Source organism: Gavia stellata, chromosome 8, assembly GCF_030936135.1.
Source record: "Gavia stellata isolate bGavSte3 chromosome 8, bGavSte3.hap2, whole genome shotgun sequence".
Classification (NCBI taxonomy): Eukaryota; Metazoa; Chordata; class Aves; order Gaviiformes; family Gaviidae; genus Gavia; species Gavia stellata.
The window spans coordinates 35,623,815-35,646,134 of NC_082601.1; the positions used below are offsets into that span (position 1 = coordinate 35,623,815).

General features: G+C 40.6%; 1 protein-coding gene across 2 annotated transcripts in view; it reads right to left on the bottom strand.

The window, feature by feature from the left end:
- Window positions 1-22,287, bottom strand: part of PMS1 (PMS1 homolog 1, mismatch repair system component) — a 49,067-nt gene extending 26,780 nt beyond the window's left edge. Inside the window, exons 1-5 of one of the 2 annotated variants that reach the window (XM_059820130.1) lie at window positions 22,264-22,287; window positions 19,047-19,201; window positions 14,066-14,248; window positions 11,898-12,000; window positions 10,052-10,215 (exon numbers count right to left, since the gene is read on the bottom strand). In XM_059820130.1, the coding sequence (XP_059676113.1) occupies window positions 10,052-10,215; window positions 11,898-12,000; window positions 14,066-14,248; window positions 19,047-19,178 (582 nt within the window). In that variant the 5' untranslated portion in view covers window positions 19,179-19,201; window positions 22,264-22,287. Of the gene's footprint in view, window positions 1-10,051; window positions 10,216-11,897; window positions 12,001-14,065; window positions 14,249-19,046; window positions 19,202-22,263 lie in introns of those variants that run through there. The other variant, XM_059820131.1, reaches the window with a different exon arrangement.
- Between the last annotated feature and the right edge of the window lie 33 nt (window positions 22,288-22,320).

Here is a 22,320-nt window from a genome sequence, read left to right on the forward strand (position 1 = left end):
TTTCAGCACGCAACATTCAAACACAAAAGGGAAAAACATGCAGCGAGTTGCAAGTTAAATCTGACATTACAGTGCTGGTTGAAAGTTGATGTTTTAAAGAAGTACTAGGCGTCCAACAAATTCAAAATGAGTTCACAGTATTCTGGTACAGGATGTTATGTGAAAGCATGGTGAGTGAGCAAAAGAATACACATGCACCCATCTCAAGAAATGCAATACATAGCCTTAAAATTCCACCTGTCCAGTGGGATATTTGCTGGCCTTGAGGGGTGAATTCCACAGAAGAACACGGTGCTCCTGTAAAATGATATTCCCTTCCTACAGGACAGGTGGAATTGTAAAGCTTTGAGACTGTTGAGCCTAAAACTATTCCCCAAATCTTTGATTTCCATTTCCATGCACACTCTACAGCATTTGTGAAGTGGGGCTTTTTAGTCTTGCCTGAATCTAACTCACCTCCTAGACACCAGCCTGACAGCCCTTTGCACATGCTGGATCACAGCTCAGTCATCCTACAGCAAGCATGAATCCCTCAAACATAAAGGACAATTTATGTCCAGGAGGGCAGCGAATACAAAAAGGGGAGAAGGAGAAACAAGAAAGCAGAGCCATGGGCTGGGTGTCCACAGCTCTGGCAGGGAGAGTCCCTACTGTGCTTTGGCAGCAGGCAGCAGCAAAGGACAGCCCGGGGCTGCCCAAGGCATGCTGCCTCTCAGCCTCTCTCCTCTACACCTGCTGTAAATCTCCTCAAAGACATTTTGGAGTGATGAAAGAATTTGTCCTCTTCTTTAGAGCTCCTCTTATAAAACATATCCTGTACTGCTTCTATTTTAAAATTGATTACTTAAAATGGAAACACAAAGTGCCAAGCAATTTTTTCTCTACTGGATATGTTTTAAATTAAATGCATGTGACCAAACTGAGAAAGACACTTGTTACATGACTAATATAAACATCGCGCTGTTTATTTTAGGTTATACTAGTGTGATGCCACAGGTACAGATATAAATCTTAGCTGCTGATTAATGCAAGGTTATTACACTGCTTGACCTGTTGAATGGCTGATACTCAGGACTGTGAAAAGATCACTTCACTAAGGTGGTTTTAAGAAAGCTGTGGAAAATGAGAACTTACTAAATGCAAACTCGCTAAAAGTAGATACTGTTAATAAGTTTGGGGGTATTTTTTAACTAGTCATATTTATCACATATTAAGACTCAGAACTAGACACAAAATTTTAGGAACTAGTAACCCCTGTAGGTTAAACTAAAGCCTACATACTAAAGAGGCCATGCAACTCCTAAATTTCTACACTATATAAACACAGAATAGATTGTGTGTTTGTTTATTTTAGCCCTGACTGCACATTATGAAGCAAAAACATAGGAATTGCTGCTAATTTAAAGAAAATTATTTTTCTAGACTCTCCAGATATATCAACAGGCATTAAAAAATCCACAAAGAAACAACGCCTGTTCCATTTCATTTATTTTAGAAAGTGCCTGTTTCCATGAGGTTCCTGCAATACCCTATTTTTTTAACCTTGCTTATACCCTTTAGTTTAGCTAAAAATACATACCCACACACACCCCCCCATATTTTTTTCTAGGTCATATAAAGCGGGTGTCCAGGATGAGCCAAGGAAGAATCTGACTCTAGTCAGTATGATGACACTGCAGAAACAGCCTACTCAAAGATATATTATTACATACAGCCCATCTTAGGTTTTGCTAGAGCTGGCCAAATATATCCCACCTCCCTCCTTGTTTCATTGAAGGGGATTACATGATCTAGGTCCCCCAAAATGTCATAATGTATATAAAATCATTGCCCATATACGGAAGATAAGTACGTATGTGTGTGTCTGTGTGTATTTATTTCTCCATGCTCATCCAGCCCTAGGACATATGCATACTTTTGTGAAGGATGACAATGTACATGAAACATGGAACAGGCATCTCTTATTTCAGGATGCATACACATAGCCCAGAAGGATTCCTTAAAAAATGTGTAAAGAGGGAAGAAAGAGTATGTAACCTCTTCCCACTGGGGTCCCTGGTATATGGCACTAAAGAGAATAAAAGGTGCTCATTATTTGTCTCCTCAAAGACACCCAGGAAGGACAGAGAAGAAAATGCAGCCACTCCTCATCCCTAACTAACCGTCATATTGTAGAACTTCTACCAGCAGCCACAATTATTTGCAATCACAGACAAAAGAAAAATCTTAATTAGAGCTGGGGACTGGATGCTGTTGCTGACTGTGGCTACCTCAGTGCAACTATAACTTATGAGTTAAACAGATTCATCCCATTTACTTTATTACCACATAATGGCAGTAACTTAACCAAATGGACATTTACTACCCAGAAACCATCTATTTTCTTTATGTATATTGTGACAGTCATTGTGTTATTTATCGTGTAATAAAGTTTGAGGGTGTAAAAGTCTAGCAGAGCAAGCACTGTACATGAACTGTAGGTTGGTAACATAACCTGAGTTAGCTCTGTAAAAGAGAAGTGTATTTCACAGTCTCTCTAATTTTGTTTTACATGCTTCAAAAAATCCTGTCACCCTGGCATCTGAGATCTCACTGCAGAGAGTTAACTCTTTGGGGCAGTATGTTCCTTAGCTTTCCTGACTTAAAACGTAATCTTTTATTAGGCTCCAACAAAACCGAAAACATCGCTGCCTACCTGTTAAGAGGGCATACAAACAGAAACAAAGCCAGGCAGTAATACCAAAAGTTTGAATTCAGCCAAAGGGAAACAAAAAGACATCACCTTGCACAATGTGTACAACCTCTTTTGCTTATGACGCACAGACACCTAACTGCAAGGGCTGGCATGTTCTCTGCAGTGGAAGAAAACCTATCAGGTAAGATCAAGAAGACACCAAGATAAAGTCTTAACCACATTCTTTAAAATCCCAGCCTTGAAAAGCATCAATGTTGTTTATCAGGTCCATGCCATAACTGGTGTCTTGTTTTAACACCAATGGTAAGTTATATTACTAAAAGAGAGCTCTTGCATAATCTTCCCTTGAAAACAGGAATCACGGCAGTTTTTTGGTTTAGCATAAAGAAAAATAATGCAACTCTCTACATAATAACAACTATTTTCCCATATATTTTATACTTGCCCCTGAGGAATCAGTTGTCCCATCCACTTCATAAGTGACGGTGGGACAACTACCAGCAGAGGTATGTAACAGAGAAACTCAAGGCACCATTTTACCCCTCATCAGATGCAGATGACATACCTATCTATCCCCACGGGCATCAGCCATTACAGCTATCAAGGGGATTTGTTGAAAGACAGTAATGTTCCACAACACTGTTCATCTTACAAATTCTGATGTAGTTCCCACTCAGATTTCCCTTTTGTGATATGAGAGCACCCTCTCAATGAAAAGGCTTTCTTGAGCATCATGCAGTGGAGAAGTGTGTGGATTCGGGAGCTGGAAGGTAAGTTAGGAGTGGAGCTAAAAGACATTACAAGGAGCCAAGGACCTTCCCCTGGTAATGCATGTCTTCAGAGCCTTTCAAGAATTACAAAGACTATTGAGAGAGTTGTAAGTTTTTTTGGCTGCTTTAACCACACATGTTCAACTATGGGTGTTTAGAGAAATTCCACTTCCATAGCAGAAGAAAAAAAAACAATAAAACCTCCCAAACAATTAAATTACTGTCAAAAACCCACACAGTTTCTAATCCTAAACTGGCATTCAGAGGATTTGCATCATCACAGTGAATTCCACTTAAATAAAGGAGGTTTAAAAGCCTTTTGTAAAATAGTGGTTAACAAAGTAACAGAGAACATACCTAACTGTGACAAAGTGCATTGGTAAAGAAGATGGAAAACTCCCAGGCGCCTTTGGAAACATTCTTTTTCTGCTAACCCTTTTTAAGCATACAAAGTGAGTGTGAAAGCCTTCCAAGAGCTAAAGGCACATCTCAGATTCTGCAACACACACTGCATATGAGAAACAGTAATTGTTTTGAGATTTCAGACATATACTGTGCTGTCATTTGAAAAAAGTGATGGATGAGAAACTGGAAACCTCAAGGAATTAGTAACAGGATATAAAGCATTTCACCTCTAGGTCACCAGTTCAAATTCAACCAGGTTGGTAGTGACCAAAAGTAGTTACCATCTGGCAGCTGTTCTCTGGCTGATGTAAATTGAGTTGAGGGTCTCAGCGCATTTCCTAGTGGACAGGTGTCCTCATCACAAAACACACCATAATTAACTCTCTGTTTGGCTTTTTCAGCAAAGCCACTGAACAACGCATGGAAGTAAAGACTGAGCTATACTCCAGGTCAGCATAAAAGCATGTTGGCTGCAGAGCACTGCAGACTCTTAATTCTTCTTTATATTTCAAGACACACAGATTAGGGAGGGACTTAATTTATCATCGTTACATTAAACGGAGTAGCCTTTCCAACTCAAGAAAGAGCTTACGTGCTGCTGTTTCTGCTCAATCCAGATTTCTTTTCAAGATGCAGCTACAACAGAGTTTGGAAGCACAATGAATGAATGCAAATTATAATCTCATTATTGAAAATGGTAAATTTAAAATCCCATTATTGAAAATGGTAAATTTACCCTAACGCACTGTACTGGGTTTGTGTGGCAAGGTTTTGGTAGCGGGGGTGGGGTGGGGGGTGGTCTACAGGGGTGGCTTCTGTGAGAAGTTGCTAGAAGCTTCCCCTATGTCCGATAAAGCCAATGCCAGATGGCTCCAAGACAGACCCGCCACTGGCCAAGGCCAAGCCCATCAGCGATGGTGGTAGTGCCTCTGGGATAACATATTTAAGAAGGGGGGAAAAAAACCTGCACAATTGCAGCCAGAGAGAGAGTGAGAATATGTGAGAGAAACAGCCCTGCAGACACCAGGGTCAGTGAAGGAGGAGGGGGAGAAGGTGCTCCAGGCATCGGAGCAGAGATTCCCCTGCAGCCCGTGGTGAAGACCATGGTGAGGCAAGGCTGTGTCCCTGCAGCCCATGGAGGTCCACGGAAGAGCAGATATCCACCTGCAGCCCACGGAGGACCCAACGCCAGAGCAAGTGGATGTGCCCCCATGGGAAGCCTGTGCTGGAGCATGCTCCTGGCAGGACCTGTGGACCCGTGGAGAGAGGAGCCCACACTGGAGCAGGTTTGCTGGCAGGACTTGTGACCCTCTGGAAAGGGCCCACGCTGGAGCAGTTCATCAAGAACTGTGGCCTGTGGGAAGGACCCACGTTGGAGAAGTTCGTGGAGAACTGTCTCCCATGGGAGGGACCCCATGCTGGACCAGGAGAAGAGCGTGAGGAGTCCTCCCCCTGAGGAAGAAGGAGCAGCAGAAACAATGTGTGATGAACTGACTGCAACCCCCATTCCCCATCACCCTGCGCTGCTCTGGAGGGGAGGTAGAGAAAATCGGGAGTGAAGTTGAGCCCAGGAAGAAGGGAGGGCTGGGGGGAAGGTGTTTTTAAGATTTGGGTTTATTTCTCATTATCCTACTCTGATTTGATTGGTAATAAATTAAACTAATTTCCCCAAGTCAAGTCTGGTTTGCCCGTGATGGTAATTGGTGAGTGATCTTTCCCTGTCCTTATCTCGACCCACGAGCCTTTTGTTATATTTTCTCTCCCCTGTCCAGTTGAGGAAGGGCAGTGATAGAGAGTGGCTTTTGGTGGGCACCTGGCACCCAGCCAGGGTCAACCCACCACATGCACTTACCCTTGTCTCAAAAAACCCATACTTAGTACAGAGGACTCGGACACAGAAAACAAACTGGTTTTGGACTATTGGGTACAGACTGTAGGTTGAGATTATCCAACTTTGGAAATAAGAGATTTACTGTAAAGAAAAAAAAAAAAAGATGGCATCCTTTAGGTCAACAGCAACCACAGTGGGGGTCTGGGGAAGAATACCATCCACAGTTATAATAGCAGCTTTAAAATGGTCCTCTTGCATCCAGAAGTTCTGACCCATGTCTCTCTCAAGACACAACTAAGACATAGCTCTAGGCAGAACTGTGTGTGACTAAGGCTTCAAAATACCATGCATGAAAAACACTGGAAAAAAAAATATTCCCTTATGCAGATTTTTCCTCAACAGGAACTGGACAATTTATTGAGCCTACTTATGGCCCACCTGTGCTCTGCACAAGACATGGGACCAGTTGTGTATGGTATGACCTGCTGATAGGCACCATCTAAACCACCTGTTGCCATAATTTGTTCAGCCCTATTATATCTGAATTTGTTAAAACAGTTATCATGTGTCCTCTCTCATTTCGGCATTTGTGGCATAAAGGCAACTAGAACAGAATTAAAGTATTCCATATCATCAGCCTTTCAATACACAAAGGCATTTCTTGAACATCAGTGGCTTCTAAGACTGAGTCGAGGGCTACTGGTGTTAAACAGTGAAAACTGTTTAAAAAGTGTGAAAACTGTTGTTCCAGGGAAGAGACCTGCACCACCTCGGGTAAAATACAGCCAGAGCTCATAGGTGGCTAGAACATGGCATTTCGGGCCGAAGAGTTTGACGCGGTTTAAGCGGTAGCTGACTTTGGAATGTTCTTAGCACGCCTTCAGATAATGTTAACTTTAAATAAACTTGCTGAATACTCATGTAAATTATTTCCATTTGGCTGTCTCATTATTCAATATGCTTTCAAGGAACATGGTGATGAAAGAAGAAAAATACCTCTTTCTAACATAACCACACTGGCAAGAGGATCAACATTATCAGTATTCAAAGAATGTCTTGGCAGGATAAACCTTCATAAAAAGAAGGAGCACTAGCTAATCCAAGTTGTCAAAATAGCAATAGTACTTCAAGGGTTGATCTGCAAAGTGATTCATTATTTATTGCTAATGCAAACAAAACGTTCTGAGCAGAAAGAGCAATTGAGTATTTCCTATCTCAGAAATCCACTGACAGAGAGTACATAATAAATGAACCCTAGGATGACTGGTAAAAGGATATCTATTTTCTTACTTACTAGAAAACAACCCAAAGGCAGGAAGAACATCATGGTTCTTCACAGAAATCAGACACTTAATGGTAATATTTTCCAAACTAACACAGATATGAGATGTGGCACAATAACAAGAAAAATTTCTGGAAATTTCGTTCAGAAGCACAAGACATACACCTTTAAAAAAAAAAACACACGGTGGAAATAAAACATGCAATGTATCATGTATCCTAAAAACATATATACATTCAACAGCTCAATGAGAGGCTTGATTTGTCAAAGTAAGTTTCTGCTAGAAACAATTAGGCAGCCATTTTCAGGTGCCTAACCTCAGACACTTCTATGAAAGTTTCAGCCTCATTACATTCTTCCTCAGTAAAGCTACGTCTATGCTTTCTTCCATTTTCCTTTCATTTCTTATAAAATACAGGACTTTAAAGAATGACTGGGTTGGTTCTTTTTTTTTTTTTTCAATGTATTGGTTTTGTCATTTATTTTCAGGATTTCTTTGAAATACACTTTCACGTACACTTTTTTCACTTACTACCCTTTCTACTCTTTTGACCCATCTTTCCTCATCTCCTTCTGTAATACCTCATCTCTGCTACCTTCTTGCTCTTTTAAGCCTCGGAACCTGATCTTACTCCTGACGTGTATCTTCTTCCATTGCAACAGAAAGTATTGGCTCAGTCTCAAGAATTTCGGAGTTCTAGGAACTAGAATAATTGCATATACAATTTTTTTAAACTAATGTATAATCTATAAGCTACACAAAAAATGAAGCCATTCTAAGAAGTTGATTCTTTCTCCTAGTACCTTTCAAACAGAAATATAATAGCACAAAAAAAATTTTATAAAAATCACAGACAACCCTATTCAGTAGAGTTATTACTCTAGCACAGATATACTGTAATATCACTGTAGGAAAAACACCTTCTGATTGGAATTAATAATGTTAATGGCAATAATACTTAGCATCTGAAGGAAAGAGAACTAATGGATATTAATGTTCTGTGATATTATGGTAAAAGGGATGCACGTAGACCTGCTGAAAGTTATTATGCATTGGAATTTCAGAATTTCAAATTTCTTAAAAGGTATGATACAATAGGTAATTTTTTATTTTGCAAGGAATGACAACAGCAGTAGAAACACAGGAATCTGCATTCAAAGTTTTTTAACAATTTCAAACTATTTTAAAGCATTTACACATGCACAGAGACAGACCACTTTCTGTACGATTTCTTAAGCCTTTAATTTTCCCTGGTCAGCAACAGCTACTGAGCGACCTCTTGTGTTGAAACGTGTCTGAGCAGTTTCTTACTTGTTTTCTTTTTTCCCCTAAATAAATTAAATGAACTTAAGGCTGGCAGTTCATAATGAAAAGCCCAAAAAGTCAGCACCATCTCTGTCATTACAATGACTAATACTGCCTGCAGACAGCATTTGTACTGATTTCTTTTACCCAAATTGTGTATGGAAGAATTTCCCTCTGAAGCTAATAGGATAGGTAGTCAAAACCTACGTGCAATGGCTACTTATCATGCTGCTCTCCACACCATTTTTGCTGTAAGCATTGTGAAAAAGACAGATGATCAACTTCTTACACATTATGGCCATTACAGTAAAATAAGCACAGAAGAAAAGCAAGATATGTACTAGTCTAATCAAAGGCGATGAAATCAAAATACCATAAAAAAAATTCATTTGCAACTTGTCAGAGTGCAAAACCAAACCACCGATGAAAGACAAAATTAGTTTTATTAGCCGACATTTAAGATCTATACTGTGAACCGCTGCTAGATATGTCAAGGAGCTTAACACAGTCTAAGAAGTGCACACCCCTGAGATCTCTGGTTTCAAACTTTCTGTAGTCCCAATGAAGTAAGACTGAAAGTAGCTACACTTTCTCAGCTTTGGAATACTAATCGCATAGCCACAAGGCTACCTTTTGTTTTTCACGGTATCTACACTTTGATATTTAGAAATATATACATAATATAATCAGAGCATGTTATAGAACTCCAGAAAAGGATGGACAATCTGTTGTCATTTCAAGAAAGCAGTGTCATTCATCATTCCCACTGAAAAGGACTGAAGTATGAATGTTTGGTTGATAGAGTAACTGATGAAAATTGCTCAATGAACAGGCCAAATAGCAAGATCACACACACACAATTATTTTAGAACAGAAAAAGAATTGCTGAGGGATATGGCCACGAGATGTCACTCTCCACTTTGTGGCAGCTTGGAAATTCTTTAGCGTAGCTTTTTTCTCAGAGGTGCCAAAAACAGGAGTACAACCAACAAAATCAGCTATGTTAAATTGGGGTCAGATAAAGGAGAACTGCTCAGTGCATCATTTCTGTAGCTGTGTGTGCAATTTCTGTAGCTGTCTTGTAATATTACTGTTCAGTATGCCGTGAAGTCAAAGTAGCCTCCAAGCAGCCTCTGAATCTGTTCCCCCAAGTCTAAATAAAGAACAACTACCTCAACTAAAGCCTGTTGTTATAATGTACGTTACTCTTGCTTACACCAATGTAGCGAGTTGTTTTGAATTTTGTAGCCTTTTTAAATAAAACCATCATTATGTATTAAGCTCTTATGACTCAGCTACCTGTACGTGCTATAGTGTCTATCCAGACAGATAGCCTAACCAAGTTTTGCGAGTTTTTTCAGTTGGCTTTGGTTAACGCTTGATTAGACCCTGTGGCCTAGTAAGGTCTCACTGCTTTGTTCTGCAGACCACCACCACCATCTTTACTGGCCACTAACATGTAAAATCATTCTTATACTACTAACATGTAAAATAATTTTTGTACCTCATATAGCTAACCAGACACCTGTTGGAGCAGACAAAGAGGCAGATTTGAGCCTGAGTTTTAGAAGTTTAGGATCAAAATCTGTAATCATTATAAACACACATCTACGAAGGGAAGAAAGAAGTGGAATTTCAAAACAAACCTATGATGAAAGAAAATTCCTAGGAATGAAAGATTTTATGTAAGTATTAGATGAACTGCATAAATTAATCAGAAACTGATCCTTAAGATAGCTGATAGAGAAAAGCTCATTATTACCTTATTATGTGTTATGGTTATCCTCAGGTCTGGTTTTATGATACCATATGCTGTCAGTAGATCTTGGACTTTTTTCAGTTCTTCCTTACATTTTCTAGTTGTTGAGTAAAACTGCTTTCTTACAGGGAGATTCTTAAACAACTTTAGGACTGTTACTGTAGTACCTGCAAACAGGTGACAAAAAAACCAAGTAGAAATCACACTGAAAGCACAGCACTGACTGAATATTGAGGAAACTTCATTTTTACTTGGAGAAACCTGTCTATATGCTGCTGCATACAAAATAAACCCTAGTAACACTAAATTAGATTTTATTAGCATGAGAAGAAATATACCAAATTAGCAGTCATCCTCCCCAAAAAAGTACCTATAGACCTCAAGAGCTGTGATTCCCGTCCCTTATTTAGAGTTATGATTGCAGCATTAAGCTTTCTTTCGTACACACTGACAATAGCGAGAATCAGCACTAAATAAAGCTGAAGACTCTTTCAGTGCATATTAAGTTAACTTTCATTAGTAAAATGATTAACAGACTAGAATCCAATCAAACATATCTGGAGGCAAAGGAACACTGAGCTCGATTAAGGCCCTTCACAAGCATTTGCTTTAGGGTAGTACCTGAAGAGCCTGATACCTCTGTTCAAGGCATAGTACATAGTAAGAGGAGGAATATTCATCTACCAACACAATCACGTGAATTCATAGCCCGTAAGTTTATTGCAAAGTACTAAATATATGTCACAGAATTCAGTCAATCATTCAACAATTTTGACAGAAGTCAAGGCAATGCAACCCACAGGCTTTCCACCTGTGGAAAATACTACAGCCTAAATATTAAAAAGAGTCCCTGGTTAAAATTAGCTAAAATTAGAGTTCTCAGCTTCAGCTCTTTCTTCAGTATTTGCCCACTGACCAGCCCTTGGCAGCTTCTTCTGGCTTAATGGCTCCCTGTGGCCAGTTAGTGCTGAGGATGAAGGGAGCCAGGTTGGCAGTCAACTCCCCATTGAGTGTACGAGTGCTGCAGCTAGCTGCGGGGCCGCTTGTGGATTGACAAGGAGCTGCTGCAGCTTAGCTGGGAAAAGCTGAGCTTTACGTTAAGAGCTGCAACTGCTTCCTCAGGAGCACGTCCTCGTCACAAGCAAGGAGCAACCCGCTTCTCTTCTGGGAATACGCACTGGCTGGAGTGTGAACGCGAGGACACAGGGTGGTCTTTTAACAGTCCTCGCTGAGCAACAATTAGCTAAGCAGAGCACAAAAGCAGAAAAGATGCTACCCCAAACCTACACCATGTCTGAAACACCAAGGCTGCCTCTGAGGTGAGGCCAACCTTTAATCCTCCACACAAACATGCGGAAGGATTTCTAGCGACATACCCTTCCTGCAGGTTAGAAAGAACTGTGACTTTGCCTGGTCCTACAGCCATGCTGCTTCCAGCAACTCCTTTGTATAGCAGCAGGGCAAGTCTTCCTCCTTTACGCAAGGATTTTGCTATGTACAGAAACATTATTTTGGCCCTGAACAAATCTTTCATATACTTATATAGTGTCTGCCTGGACCTGGGGCATTCAATTTTTATAGATTTTATTTCTGCTGGCAGCTTGAAGAAGTGAGTCAGAGAAGGAGAAACTAGCTTATAATTATTATCTAAAGCAACTTCCAAGACACATTATTTCTTACGGTAACAACACATTCTCAGTTGACAGATGTAACGCAAGAAATGTTTACAGCTCCAAAGCTTTCACACTTAGTCTTCAAGTACAGAACAGGTATTTCAACATCAAATAGAGCCCCAGAGAAACACAAAATACTTCTGTCACAGTGCAACACCAGAACAATGATATCCTACCTTGCCCAAGATGGGAAGGCTTTTTAGAAGTTATATGCCCATTGCTATCCAAAGCATACTGAGTGCTGAAAGCATCAGCAGCTGTCTTTGTTGTGATCAAAACCTGGAAAGAGTGATTTAAAAAAGTAAATCATGTTATTCAACGATTTACAAGTTCAGAATGAGCTTAGATAAACTTTGCTACCATTCTTCCCATTGCTTTATTTTAGTCACCACATGTACATTTGATTAGTTCACAAAATTTTTCTTCTACAGATGTTTCTAACAGTCACAGAAACATTCTGCATTAGTACTCATTTTTCCATCCCTTTAACTAAAAGCCACGCATTTCTATCACACCAATAGACAAAGCATAGCAGTCCCCACTACCTACCACACACATTCCTATATCTTCTATTCTAAACACAGGTTAAACAAACAACTAAATCAATTAATAATTTTGCATTTTCATCCACAGGCATACTATGACAACTTCTTAAATTCATGTGAGATTCCACAAACATAACGACTACTATCAAACAAACTGTATATTATCTTTCCACACACAAATATACCTAGCAATCAGTAGTAGTATGTTTTGTAAGCTATTAAGGTAATACAAAGATTGGCTTTAGCAAGACCAGTCATACACCAGAAGCTCAATAAAACTACAATTCCCTGAGTTCAAGTATCAATATTTTGAACAATAGAGCCACTGCACTTTAACCACCTGAAAGACATAAAGGTTATCACACATACAGAGCTTCAGCATATTTTGGTTTTAGTGTCTCAAATGAATCATTCAGAGTTCAGCGATGCCTGTGGAAAGAAAATTGATTAATTGGAAATGACAATATTACAGACCTACTTAAGGGCCAATAGTAAAGTACCTCTTAACTGAAACTTCAGGGGGCAGTTTGGGTAGCCAGAATGCAATTAATGCCAGGACTGTTTAATTAACATAATTACTGATCCAAGGATTAAAGTAATACCTATTAAAGTACTTAATACACTCAGGCCACCTCCTATCTTTTATGAAACATACCACAGAGCTGATTAAATGCTCAGAACAGATGGCATCCTGCTCTGACAACTCATTAGAAGGAACCAATGATTGAGGTCTGTCATCTGTCAAAACACCAACACTTTTGAAAGCACCTTTGGAAATCTCCATCCAAACACACCACCCACTCCTGCTTTGTGCAAGGTGACTGTAGCCCAAGGTAGCAAGGAGTCAAGCTCTAACATCCCTCCTGACCTCGACAGTTGACGGCTCCAATCAGACACAGATATCAGTATCTTCTTGCAGGATCTAATCCTTGGTGGACTTAGAAGAATCCAAAACTTGTCCTTGGCACAGCAAGAATACAAAAAGGCAGAGCACAATGGAAGAGGTAGATGCTGTGCCCTTAATAGCCTGAACACTTTTCAGATGGTTTTGAACCAACTTACTTAATTTCAGTCAACAAGTTAAACCCTAAATATCAGTACACTGTCAGTCCTCTTAACACAAACATATGGATCAGACTCAGACAGGTGAGGGAGCAGGTTCCTGTTTACTCATACAGACAACAAAGTTTGTGCAACTGCAGTCATATACATGTCAAGGAGCAATATAGAGCCTAGCAAGATCCCATGACTGCTGATCACCTAGATAACATCAAGGCAGAAATCCTTACTGGAACGGTAGCTATGTGGGCCATCAGTTCCCTGAAGTGATTTCTCCTAGCCACCATCTGCTGTTCCTCATTTTGATTTATCCTAATTCAAGCAGCTAACTCAGCCATACTCTTTGACATTGTATTTGCTGATAACACTAAAGAGGATAAGCCAGTGTTCTAAGGAATCGTGTATCTATACCCTATACAAAAGAAAAGGAAACACTAAGCAATCTGTCTCTGGCCTATTCTGACTGAGGAAAATAAATACAGCACTTCTGTAACCAGTATGACAGAAAGGCAGGACCAACACTAACAAGAAATCCATACTAATTCCTGACCATATGACATGACTTCTGGGGAGGAGGGAAAAGGTAGCATACACAAGCCAAACCGTTTGGAAAAACATATTCCTGGCAGGCTGCCAGGACAATTTAAAGTCTTTGTACTGATATGTCAATAAAACTTTCACAAACACATACATAAAAATCACAACACAGAAGACTAGGCACGTTCATAGCAACTGCTCACCTCTGATATGCAGCAAATTGATCCCAAGGCCTCCCCACGGAAACCATATGTTGTCAACCTTTCAAGGTCCTCAGAAGAGCTTATTTTTGAGGTGTAGTGTTTAACTGCCATAACTGGAACATCAGCAACCTTGATTCCACTGCCATTGTCTCTTACTTCTATTTTGTTAAACCCATAATTCTCCTAAAAAAGAACAACACATAAAGGAGCACTAAAACAACCGAATTAAGATACAAGTTTGAAGCAGCTAAAGTTACAGCTTCTAGCCATCCAGACAGAAGTGGGAGTTTTGCTTATTTAGAGAAACTGAGTAACCATTAAATGTCTGTTAAAAAAAAAGAAAATAAAATACAACATATTAGCATAGTAGTGATGGTTTCTCTAATTAAATAATGTAATTCATACCCTGTGGTTTGGAAATAGCACATAAATATAAATTCAGTAAATTGAAACAGGAATTAAGTAATTATTTTTTTTTAAACTACGATAAAATTTGAAAAACCTAAGCTCAGAAAAAGACCTATAGCTGGAAAGTTAAAGACTTTTCACCTCTCTTATCTGTTTGATACCAATTTTTTTCAAATCACCACAAATGCAGCCCTGCATCAATTAAAATCAGTGAGAACTCGCTGAGAACTATTTTCAATTTCAGTCTTTATTTAAGTGATTTCACTACTGCAGAGGTCTTCCAGTCTCTATATTGACTCTCAGTATACAGAAGCTGCAATTCTAATGGGGACAGGGCACGAATGGGGAGAAGACAGAAATAAGAAAGCTTGTAAAGAGGTACAATACAGAAGGAAGTAAAGGTTCTTAGAGGCTCTTTTAAAAACAGCTTTCAAGGAAGCGAAGTTCAATCTTTGTGATTTACCTTTACATGTATGCAATACATATTTTACTGAATTCTGATATAAATACGTCATTTCAATAAACACCAGCATAAATAGGATAAAACTCTGAAACCCCAGAAAATTAGGACAGCTAAATGGAATATGGAATTCAGGTTCTATAACATCTCAAACAGGTACAGCAAACAAATGCTTCCTTCCAGCTACACTGTAATCTGCACATGTAAATCGCACCCAAAAAGAATCACAAGCCAGGAGGAGGAAATAATTAGAGCTGCAGGATCACTAACTAAACTTCTTTTACAGAAACATGCCTGGCTCTTCGAAAAGATTATGGTGTAACATACAGAAAAATGTGCTGTAGTGTGAGATACACCTAGGCAACCTTAAAAGAGATTTTGCTTAAAAAGAATATATTGAATGAGTGGCTACCACTGATGCTGTACAAAGCACGTGATGGTTGCTCACAGAAAGCTGATTGATTAAACAGAATGAACTTTGTTGTCCCATCTGGGTATATACTGAAAACAGTTATGAAAAAATATAATGTACTCTCAGGGTTATTTCTTGAAGTAAAAAAATAATGCAATTAAAAACAAAAGGAAGGTATCTAAAGATATTATCTGTGTTCACACATAATCTGCATTAGGAAACATCAAAAGCCTCTGAGGTATGCACAGAACTACATATATTTAATTAACTGATACACAACAGAAATGTGGGTACATTTCACTTTCTGTATTAATGAATGGTGCTAAAGCTATCTTCAGGTGAAAACCAATGCTTTTGCTAATATTTGAGTCAACCTCCTACTGGGAAGCAAAACAGTACCTAAGCAATACAGCTCAACTGAATGTAAAAACACATTAGGAGATATAAATGAGAAACCTTCTACTGCACTACTGTATGCACTAATGAAGTGTTTGAGCATTTTACAATGAACCCTTATTTTCCATTCTTATTTTTACTTCCAGACCACTTAACTGCTTAGGAAAAGTGAGATTTATCTTCTTCAACTTGAATCAAAATGATACATGAATTATTCTCTACGTCTTTTCTAATATTACTCATTTTTATTTGCACACATTTTACTTAAAATATTACAGTACTTAAACTTTGTGTTCTGTAACATCTTCCATCATGCTACACAACCTAAATACTACTGAGGTTGTGATCCCATGAGATGTTTAAGTTGCTCTACCAGATCACTGATGCCAAATCATACGGTTCAACTCCCTCCTCTTTCACTCATGACTGCACGGTCCCATCTTTCTTCCAGCTACAGCTCTGTTACTCATGAGAACTCTAAGGTCAATTCAGCTTATTAAACTGGCACAAATAATCCACTTTTCTTGCTGGGTTACTTTTCTTTTGCATAAGCAAGATGAATGGATCATGAGAGGCAGAAAGGTCTAGCAATGCCATGCAGATGGATGTAGGCCTTTGCTTTTCAGGCAATGAGATGGATCAGATGTACAGTGGAACCTCACCCTGAGCTAAACTTCCTCTGAGAAGGTTCTAAGCATTAAAGCTCCCACTTCATGCATTAGAAAAAAAAAGGTGCAGAAACGAGTATCTGCCTTTTACAACAGCCATTTCGTATAATAGAAGCAAACCCGCAGTCAAGATTCGTCCTTCCCAAATTCCAACTCTGCTCCAACTACTAACACAGGCTGTTGCTCATCTTCTCTATTAAAGTATGCAGATCTCAGTCAGCCTGTGAAGATTATTCTCATAAATTCCTGTTGTTAGAGGTCAGTAGGGAAACTGACAGACTGATGCCCATGGAGTCTCTTTATCCATACACAAGCAATTATATTGTTGCATCAATATTTTTTAGCATTTTTTAACCTGGGACCAGGACATCACGTCAAGAATAAAACCATCACTCTACATATGCTTAATGCACAGCCATGCTACTGAGGCAGTTGACCCTGCTGCTAACAATAAGGCAAGCTGCAGCATGTTCGTCTTTCTAACAGCAACAAAGCTGAAGTTCAAATTAATAAATAAATACCACCCAACACCTTATAGAAAGGCCACAGTTCAGTTCGTAACGAAATGACTGGCTTTGTACTGTAACAAAAGCAATATCACATTATCTAAAACTACAGTAGGAGCTGATGTTTTTCCCAGCGTTGCGTAAAAGCTAGTTGAGACACAGTGCAAAGACGCTCAGTAACATCCCCTATTGAAGCTTGGTCAGTCAAGGAGTTAACAAGAATAAAACACTTGCCAAAGCTTCCCACTACAGCTGGCCACTGCCATGGCTTCTACCTGAGAATCATTCCACCCGCAGGTTAACTCCTGTCTGTCTCCAAAAAAAGCCACTTCTGTCTTTATTCAGTCAAATTGGGTAACAAGTCTGAATGAATCAGCTAGCCTTCCTAATCCATCTGGAAAAGGTTAAAACAATGAAAATGCCGCAAGTTTCAGGCAAAACCCATCAAGCTATAAAATTAGATGTCAAAGTTTCCATTCTCTATTATGCTTTTGAACCGATCCAGAGTTATTGTGGTCAACCTTATTTAAATTAATAAAAATAGTATTTTGCTATAAAAATATTCTTACCACAAAAAAATCCCAGAAAAAGAATCCACCGTTTTATAGCATTACTACGTAGAGCTGTGCAGAGAGCAAGTTTCCTCTTCTCCCCTAGTACCCACAGAATAACAATCAGCAAATCTTGTTTATTCATTGACAACTTGTGTAAAGCCAGGTTGGTTGGTTTGTTTTAGAAATACAGCAATTTGGATTGGGCTGAACTGACAGAGAATGTAACAGTAGTGCAGATGGAAATGGTTGAAAATGCTCTTTTTAATCGATCTGGGACCTCTCATTATGGAAACAGCTGGTTATTGCACTGTGAAACCCACGCTGATCAGAAGGCTTTCTCCTCCAGGTATCTGCATGGCTCTGTATCGGCACTCCAGTAAGAGAGACAAGGTTTGTTCTAACAGTTTTTGAAGGCTCCAAAACCTCCTATTGACTTCTTGAAGTTATTGATCAGCTCACAGGATCTGATTCTGATACCCTTACCCCCAGAACTGTGTACACACCACTTACTTTGGAGTTACTCGTGAAGCAAGATACTATGGAGTCTAAATATTGAAAAGACAGAGGTCATCACAGACCACAGTGAAGACAGAGTATCTTCAGCTCACTTAAGGCAAATAACAAATAAGCATGTTCCTTGGCATCTGCAGGAAACCATACTCAGATGGAAAACACTTGAGACTCATTCAGAAAAGATAACAGCAACATGAACAAATAAACACGCAGCAATTGAATTGCCCTCCTAATTACGAGCATTTGTCTAACACTTAATTCAAGAATAGCTTATGCATTCACTGTTATTTGCAGGAAAGAAAACTGGATGCAATCCTGGATACAGCCATTTATGCAGACTGTAACAACACACTTTCTTACTAAGCAGGAGATACTGCTACTATGCAGCTGTTGACAAAATACTGCAAAACCAGACATTCTCATGGTAGCAAGAAAAGCTGATCAGTTAGCCATTTTACCCAATTTGGGGGAAAAAAAAGCACAAGTTCTTTATTATAAGCAATATTTTCTTTTTTCAGAAACTATCCTTGAGTGATATGCCAACTTTTTTCTAACATTTTATTTTTATAAGATGTTAGAAGTACCCAGAGCTCACCATGCTAATTAGGGACCATGTGGTAATTTATATTACAAAAACCATCTAGCGTGGCCATCAACCTTTTCCATTGTTTCCAGTTTCACCTTCCTGACAATATTTTGTAATAAGCATTAGATTTCCCAGTCTAGCAGAGAAACTTAAGTCCAACATCTTTTATAACAAGCTATTAGTCAGAAAAAGTAATTTGTAAGTACGAAAAGAAGTATAAACGAAGTTGACAGTTTTTCCCCAAGATACACTCAGGACTGCAAATATGCCTTTCTGTTTCAGTGGGGCCTCAAAAATGTTCATGAAAATTGATTTTGGACCATTTTTATTTGAGGTTAAAATATATATATATAAATACTACTAATACCCTTCCATTCCTCTAACAACAACAGCCTAAAAAATATATTTGCAGTGGAACCACTTCCCTTGCATCTTATTTTACATCCAATTCTTTGTCAGAGAAAGAAAGAGGACTTACCAGTTTAATATCAACATTTGTGGCACTGGCATCCAAGGAGTTTTCTATCAGCTCCTTTACCACGCTGACAACTGATGTAATCACCTGAGAACTTGAAAGGAGACGAATAGTTTCTGCCGGCAGCTGTTTCATAGTGGAATTAAGAGTCAGAGAAGCTACATAGAAAGATAACAGAAAAAGAACGTAAAAGGCACATTACAAATACATACTTTTAAATGTAGGCAAAATGTAACATTACAGCTCAAGATACAGCAGGACTCAGCTTCCTCCGCAGTCAATGGGAGTTTGACTTGTGGAAGAAACAGAACACAGAGGTCTAGACCAGAAAACATTATTTTAAGCAGATTAAACTTCTACTGAAAAAAGTTAAGAATTCAGAGATATATTGATCAAAACAGTATCTCACATGTATATAGTCGTCTCCTGTAAATTACTGTAACATGTGGTTGTGATCTTGGAATTATAACAGAGTAGACAGACCAGATGGTAACCCAGAGTGCTAGTCAGAAATGTCTTCAGATAGGATATTTACCCAGCATCAGGTCTAATTCCAGCACTGATGCAAAAAAGTAGAGATTTTGAATCTTTTATTAATTTTTTTTTTTTTTAAACACCTTGCATCATGTTTTCCCTACATCTAAAATCCTTGAGCTTGGCACTGCTGTGTTGCACATACAATTCCCAGTACCCAAAAATTCACAAAAGCAATACGACCTGAAGGTAATTGTTTTCGAGCTGGGAAAGAAGGGGGGAGGAAGCACAGTGGTGCTGAGGCAAAAGTTATATTCAATGACAGTGTGATCTACTGGCAATAACGAGAAAAAAACCCAAACTTCTGAATTATAACCTTTCCTTTCTGATCAGGATTACTGGATGCCCTCAGGCAGGTCACTTTATTTCTGTGTATCTGTATCTTCCACTTGAAAATGGAGATGCCTCATATTATAATAAGCAAATGGAGATTTTTTTTTTTTTACCACTGAAAACACTTACAAAGGGTTATAAAATTCCTGCTGCATTACAGAGACACTCCACCATGAAGAGACTGTAAGTGGATCTGCAAATTTTTGCATGCACTGCTGTTTAAGTACCCAAGTAGACACAATTAACCAAGCTCCAGGAAAAGTCTTTGCTGATCCTACAAGGATCAGCAAAGACTTTTCCTGGAGCTTGGTTAATGACACAAGGAGCTCCACCACAGTTTTTCACGCATATGAGAAGGTGGGGGGAGAAAGACCATTGCTAGACAGCTCTTTGCACCTCAATAATGGTTCAGACTTGGGTTGCTCTCTGTCCTACAAGGAACGTTTCTTCTCTCCGCAGCCGCACTCTTTACTGGGTTATGTTACGTAATGCTATTTACATTGAAAGGCAAACAATCCCGGCAGTCCTGGCTTCCCCATCGATTCAGTCCAAGCTATCTGCTGGACAAGACAGACCGCACACTCAGCACCCATCCCACGGATATGAGCACGTGTGGAGGAACGGAGCAAACCCAGATTTCTGCCTGACACAGTCAAGATACAGCGAGGGACTGCAGCCAAGACCCCAGAGCACCACTCTCCTGCAGGGTATACACAGCTGATACAACAATTACAGGACACTTCTCTGCCTCGATGTCCTTCTAAAGACTGCCACTCTTTAAACATAAAAGACAAAGCAAAAACATGGTTACTGGGGGAAGAAAAAGGTACTGTGTTTTAAAGAGGAAGCAGCATTAAAACTTTTCTAAGAACAGCTACAAAGAGGTTTTCCCTTTACACTTTTTATTTACATTCCAAAGGGAGTTTGCCTTTCAGGTGTGGTAAAAAGATCTGACAAATCAGTTTTCCACCAAAAAAACTGGAAAAGGAGCATGGGAAGACATGTATTGTTGAGGACAGATTAATATTAATCATGTACACACATTCAGAGAGGTAGGTTTTCTCGTGCATTCATGCGTTATACAGGACTCCGGTGTCAAGTGCTTCATGATTTACTAATGACAAGTGCCAGATCGGAGCTGGATATCTTTATCAAAAGACACTGACTGAGACAAGGCAGGGCCTTAAAACAAAAACATTGCAGATCCCAAAGAAAAATTTCCTATGAGCTGTGACTGATGCAGGTGGTTTGGGAGAGGAACCAGCTCCCAGCGTGTCCTCCCCTTCCCTGGACCCAAACCACCCCACGCAGGGCTGCAGGGCTGGATCGCAGGAGGAGGACACACATGGTCATACAGCCATGCTGGCCACATCTCGGGGGCACCTGAGATCTCTGGTACTTGCTACCTATGGAAATGCATCCAACCCCTGAGTACTTTTAGCTAAAAGATACGTATTTCAGCTCAAGCCACATTCCTGCTATAACTCTTCGCTGACCAGACGTATTGTAATCTGTGCCCAGTGGGAACGCATAGTATTTTCTGTGTTTGAGCACCATCACCAATGTAGTCTTTCTACCCCTCTAAACAATTAGTCAGACACCCCAGCAACGGGGGCTCTCTAAAGAGCTGTAACACTGCATGCCACCAGGTAAACTGCGAACAAAACCTCCCTAAACTTCATAGCTGTAGCCCCACAGATTTCTAGAACAGCACCCAAGCCCCACTCCAACAGCCACCTTTCTTAGGAGTCCACCAGAACACGCACCCAGGCAACTCTTCAGTTTATGAGGAGAAAAAAAACCCCAGGAGAGCGGCAGATAAAACCTGCGGACGGCCACCTTTGAGTTCACCTAAAACCCCACGAACGGCCCCCAGTTCCCGGTTCTGCTTTCCGTGAAGAAAAACACGGGGTGCCGCGCCGAAACAACGCCGGCAGCAGCGTCGCCGCGCCCCTCAGAAAGGGGAGGGGAGGGGAGGGGAGGGGAGGGCAGCCACCGCCGCGAGGGACTCGCGACTCCCGCCCCGGCCAGCGAGCCTCGCTCCCCGGCAGGGCCCGGCCCCGCTTCGGGAGCCGCCGCGCCCCGCCAGGCCCAGGCCCAGGCCCGGGCCTAGGCCTAGGCCCAGCGCCGTCCCGCGCAGCCCGGAGCGGCAGCGGTTCCCGCCGCGGTGCCACCAGCTGCCCGGGGGAAGCAGCGTCCCCGCCCCGGCCGGGGCCTCGGGGGAGGCAGCAGCGGCGGCGGCGTTTCCCGCGGCGGGCGGGCAACCGCCCCGCGCCGCCCCTCTCCCCTCTCCCCTCTCCCCTCCACCCTTCCCGAGCGCCCGCCCCGCCGCAGGGCCCCGGGGCTGCGGTACCTGCGCATCCGCGACGCCCCCGCCGCCGCTACCGCCGCCGCCGCCGCTCCTGTGGGC